General features: G+C 35.6%; 2 protein-coding genes across 2 annotated transcripts in view; both read left to right on the top strand.

Annotated features, from left to right (window-relative positions):
- Positions 1 to 153, top strand: part of LOC117120738 (E3 ubiquitin-protein ligase rnf213-alpha-like) — a 59,102-nt gene extending 58,949 nt beyond the window's left edge. The window contains exon 39 of the mRNA XM_033265815.1: positions 142 to 153. Coding sequence (XP_033121706.1) covers positions 142 to 153 — 12 coding nt within the window. The remainder of the gene's footprint in view (positions 1 to 141) is intronic.
- Positions 154 to 191: 38 nt separating this feature from the next.
- The window catches only part of LOC117120731 (E3 ubiquitin-protein ligase rnf213-alpha-like), an 11,460-nt gene continuing 6,179 nt past the window's right edge, over positions 192 to 5,472 (top strand). The window contains exons 1-5 of the mRNA XM_033265802.1: positions 192 to 316; positions 813 to 942; positions 1,938 to 2,176; positions 3,381 to 3,463; positions 3,564 to 3,700. Of these exons, the coding sequence (XP_033121693.1) occupies positions 219 to 316; positions 813 to 942; positions 1,938 to 2,176; positions 3,381 to 3,463; positions 3,564 to 3,700 (687 nt within the window). The 5' untranslated portion in view covers positions 192 to 218. The remainder of the gene's footprint in view (positions 317 to 812; positions 943 to 1,937; positions 2,177 to 3,380; positions 3,464 to 3,563; positions 3,701 to 5,472) is intronic.

Raw genomic sequence — 5,472 nt, 5'->3', positions numbered from 1 at the left:
TCGGTCTGTTCCATTTTTTTTCGAAGGGGTGTTCCGTTTTGGGAACAATGGCAATTAGTCGGTTATCCAGGTAAGTATCTCACTCATAGACTACCAACATCACGATTGATTTGTGTAATATGATGCATGAATAATTATAAGAAATCATGTTAAATTTGCACAGAAAATAATTTATAACTTTATAATTCGCCAGGGATCAGAAGCTGCAGAAGTTATGTATGGTGATGGGAATTGAGAATGTCAGTAATCCGGATGAGACATATGAGTTGACTACTGATAATGTTAAGAAGATCTTGGCAATCCACATGCGATTTAGGTAATGTTGGTAACTTTTTGTCTTATATTAATTTTCTATATATTTTATAAATAAAAATGAAACTCGGGAACAAGGTATAAATTTGCAAAATTTGCTTAATAAGATGTCACAAACGTTTTCGGCCATAGGCCTTCATCAGATGAGGGGTCATGGTAGAAACGTCCTTGTCTCTGCTAATTCTACCACTACCTCCATACACAAGATCAAGTCAACATCTTGTATAATCATTTTCATCATGCCATCTGATGGACTTGGCAGAGTACAGTGATTGCGCAAGAAACTGTGTCCAGTTCCAGCTGAAACAAAGTACAGTATCTAGCAACTGTGTGGATGTGATAAAAAAATCTTATTTATCATCAAGTAGACACATCACCTCTCCTACTTGCTAATGCCTGAGTCAAAATATTTCATAGGAGGCTTGTTAGGGGAAAAAAAATTTAATCAGAGTAGCACACATCACTTGCTTCATATGTCACCTTTTTTGTTATTTTCATAGGTGTGGCATCCCTGTGATTGTGATGGGTGAAACAGGCTGTGGCAAGACACGTCTCATTCGTTTCATGTGTCAGTTGCATTCTAATGGACTGGTGGTAGATCAACCTGTGAACAACATGATTCTTATGAAGGTTAGAATGTTGTTCAGTATAGTAGTAATAATTCAGAACTGAAACTGAATTTTCTTTTTGGTCACTGATATGGTTTTGGCATGGCAAGCCCCAATTGCATGCCAACTTCACAAAAGTTTGTTGTATGAAGAAAAATACTTGAGTATTAAAAAAGTAATTGTAATTTTGAGATATGATTTACCTTCATAAGATAGTATGAAACAAACTCTGAAAAAGTGAAATATGCCATTGTGATTCAATTTCTCGAACTTTTTGTTATAACTTCACATGATTAATAGATACGGCAAAATCTGTCAAGAGTCTGTGGGAACCCAGGAAGTGTCCTATGCTATCTCCTAGGCCACAGGTGGGCAAAGTGTGGCCCGCGGGCCGCATGTTTTTTGCGCCCCCCCCCAAAAATGAATTACAAACCCTACATCTTTGGCTAGAAAACACTTTGTTTTTTGCTGCCCGGCACCAATCATTTGTAAAAAGTAAGCGTAAAACTGAGCATAAAAGTCGCCATAAAACAGTTTTTGCAGCCCGACACCGATCATTTGTAAAAAGTAATAGTAAAACTTAGCATGAATGAAGGTTTTTGGAAGTTCACTAAAACATCAAAGTTTGGGTGCAGCCCATGGAGTTGAACTAAAAATTCACTTTGGCCTTCCGACCAATTTTAATGCCCACCCCTGTTTTAGGCCATGTCTATGTGCCAGGGAGTCTTCCAGGCCGCTTAAACAAAACTGGCAATGCCAGCCATCCATGTAAACACTGATTGTTGGGCCCACCAATCGTTGGATGTCGTAAATTAAACTATTTGATAAAATTGCATATTTTGTAAGGCGAGTAATGATACATCGGTCAGTGTTTAATATAGTCATTAATATAAGCATTTCAATAAGATTACCTAACTTTCTTGAGGCATTGGCTTTACATTTCTTCGCCAGCTTTTCCTAAATTTATCCAAATCTTACCCAATTTATCTTCAACGCATGTTTTATTTACTTTATAAGGTCCATGGAGGTACCTCTTCTGAGTATATTGTTGGCCGTGTACTCAAAGCTGTAGAACTTGCACAGGAAAACAAAACAAAGTATAAAATTGATACAGTTTTGTTTTTTGATGAAGCAAACACAACGGAGGCAATTGGAATTATCAAGGAAATTATGTGTGATGGACGCATGAACGGTCGGCAGATTGACTTCAATGGAAGTGGTCTAAAGATAGTTGCAGCCTGCAACCCTTATAAAAGGTAAGGTAGCTAAATTAAACTGTCTGTTGACTACATAATGTAAAGGAAAGTCGTTTTGCTATCCAAATTAATATGGATTTTATTGGGAATAATTTGCCTAAACATTTTCAGAACACACTATGTTTAATATTTGATCTTGTATGTCAGGGGTGGTTCAGGGGTTAGGGGTGCAACTGTGCCTTCCCCATTCCCCTCCCCCCTAAAATAGAAAGAAAGCACGGTACTCTCAAACAAGCTAATTTTCAATTAAAACTCCTTGTATAGAAGATATTTTTAAATATCATCGGCTTGTTCTTGGTTTCAAAGTTCATAATTTGTGTCCCCCTACATTAACAGAGTTTGTTCATAGGGGTGAGCGTTGTGAGGGCAGGCTTATACACTTGAAAGCCAAAAGCAATATATTTCTTAACTCTGCTTTTGTGTCCTTTCCAAGACTGTGAAAAACTACCTCCTGTACTTCAAAACTCTGTTAATGTTTCCTCTTTTTAGAGTAATTTAATTAAGCATTTTATATCTTTTTATGTTTGTGATTAATTCTGATTGTTTTTTGTTTTAATTTGTGTATTTTATAATACTGTATGAAGGATAGGGAGCAAATCTTGTTCGGCCTTTCGCCAATATCCAGGCAATGTATGTTATTTTAATTCTGTATATTTTTTGCCAAATAAATATTATTATTATTATGTACTCATATCTTTGGTCAAGCATTTCTAAACAAAAATCTTGAACACCACTCCTGCCCCCCCCCCCTTTTGGTGCTTCACACGTTTATTGGCCTCTACCCAGGTTTTTTTTTAAGATCTACCCCTGTATCTTGCTTATTTCCACTTGATATTGGTATAGTATTTCATTTCTATTATTTCACTTCCATATACAATATTTGTAATTCATATTAGAATGTAACATTACATAGGCTTATTTCGTTTATGGCCCTGAAAAAAAAACCAGTTAGGGTATGATTTCTCAAAAATAATATGAGAGCATCACCAAAAGCTCAACAATCAAAACAGGTTAAAAAAAATCCTGCAAGTCTGAAATGGGTATTAGTATATGAGCGTGTTCATTGCATTTACAATAAAATAATAGAGATCAAAGGATGTTGTCCAACAGATAGAGATGAATGTTGGCTCATATGCTGTAAAATAACTCTCTGTTCTATAGTTAATGAATAAAAGAAATGTATGTATTTTATTTAACTTATTAGACATACAAAGGAAATGATCAAACGACTAGAAGAAGCAGGTCTCGGTTACCACATCAAAGCCAGTCAAACAACAGACAGACTAGGTAAGTTTTTATGTAGTAATTCTTAAACTTAAAACGCTTAAAAGTAACTGGTAGTGATCATTTTATTTATTTTAATGATTGTTATTGTCGATACATCCAGGTTGTATTCCATTACGTCAACTGGTGTACCGGGTCCAGGCTTTGCCCCCAAGTATGCTACCTCTTGTATGGGACTTTGGACAACTGAACAGCACAGTGGAGATTATGTACATTCGTCAAATCGTTCAACGTTATTTTGTGAGTACTGTGTTTTTTTTTTACTTCCTTTCTGATATTTGTTTTTTTTTGGTAATTTTGTCAGTACTTGTAAACATACTAGACAAGGCTATAAATGAGATAGGTGCCACTTGGAGAGGTAGAAATTCTCGTATGGTTTTTCTAGACCAGTTTTTTATGGGGAATAAGAATATGTGAGGTAAAAGAGGCGTAACCTGAGAACTTTTGCGTGAGGGCGCTTTTTTCAAAATGGCCGCCAAAATCCAATAAACTACATATATATGGGTAAAATAACCACAGAAGAGGTAGGTTTGACCAACTTTTGAATATGTAATGATAGGAGTAAAGTATAACTATCTAAAGTTATTAATGTGAAGATTTCGGGAGGCAATTGAGGGTGCTTTTTAAAATGGCCGCCAAAATTAAAGAACAATTTAACAGCAGCTTAAATACCCTAAATGAATTTGTTTAATTTACAAAACATAATGAAATAACTGCTGACTTTTTAAACCCAAAATAACATATTTTAGGGTAGTAAGATAACTCATTTTTGGAAATGTAAGTAAAAATGCCCCCTTATATTAGCCCTTTTCTGTTTTGAAAAATGGAAAATATCACCAGAATCCTAAAAAACAATCCAGCTTCCTTACGGTTGTTTTTCATTATTTTTGTGTACTACACAAGGTATTCCAGAGGACCACACAAGTAACTACCATAATATTCATGTATAAAGGCATTAATTCATTTATTACATAATTGTTCTTTACTGTGTAACCCTATGTTGAGCAATAATCTTAATGTATTGCTAATATCACTGCAATCTGAAAGTCCTCGTCTTTATTATAAACAGTTCTTGGACGTCCATGTGCATCACTGTCTCAATCATTTTTTGCTTCATTTGATCATTCCATCTGTTGTGAATACTATTTTTACTGACCAAATCATTTACGTCTGCTTAATTTCCATTCTTTAGCGATTAAATTTGCTCAAGGGTCTGCTTGCAAACATGGTGGTAGCAATGATATGTCTGTGATCTTGTTGCCTCTATTGAAAATTTCACATCTTGCTTGATTTACACTTTTCCCCTTAACTCCTTGCGCAGTCTTCAAGTTACTCAGATATCTTTTGTGACAGAACATCTAAAACTTTAAAGTTATCAGAAAGTGTCAACAAAACTTTGCCTTTGACTACAGAAGCACGAGATCCAATAAGGGATGATTCCTTCGCTGGTGAAAGTTAATGCCACTTAATTTGAACAACTTTCGGTATTTGCCAGTGTTTGTGTCTAGAATGACCCTCTCTCCGTTGTCATAAAATAAGATATGCAGTAGCAACGACTGCAGTATCGATGTCTCCAGAATGAAACGGTTGATATTTATGTATTGGTTGTAATTCCTTAAAGCATGCATTGCATGCAGAACAACTTTCAAGTCTGATTTTCCTGGCTGCTATGAAGATCTGGAACTAATACAAAATCTCTTTCATTGACAAGGATGCATTCTCGCCGATAGCAATAGTATTCAAGAAGGTATCCAACCAGTTTGTCGAAATCCAGTTTGCCGAATCCAGTTGTTTACTGAAATCATGAAATCCCAGTTTGCAGAAACTCAGTTTGCCGAAACCCAGAATGCCCAATCCAGTTCACTGAAATGAAATCCCAGTTTCCCAAAACTCAGTTTTCCGAAACCCAGTCCAAATCTCTGTGTTACAAAAGTACAGCATACTGTACATTTGAAAGGAAGGAGCTTCATTTGTGTACAAATTAAAAGGAAAAATATTGGAAGACAAAAAAG

The sequence above is a fragment of the Anneissia japonica genome, unplaced genomic scaffold, assembly GCF_011630105.1.
Source record: "Anneissia japonica isolate Jap-2015-1 unplaced genomic scaffold, ASM1163010v1 scaffold3888_len366471_cov172, whole genome shotgun sequence".
In the NCBI taxonomy this organism is placed as follows: domain Eukaryota; kingdom Metazoa; phylum Echinodermata; class Crinoidea; order Comatulida; family Comatulidae; genus Anneissia; species Anneissia japonica.
The sequence above is the reverse complement of the archived record's forward strand: the minus strand, read 5'-3'. Positions and strand labels throughout refer to the sequence as shown.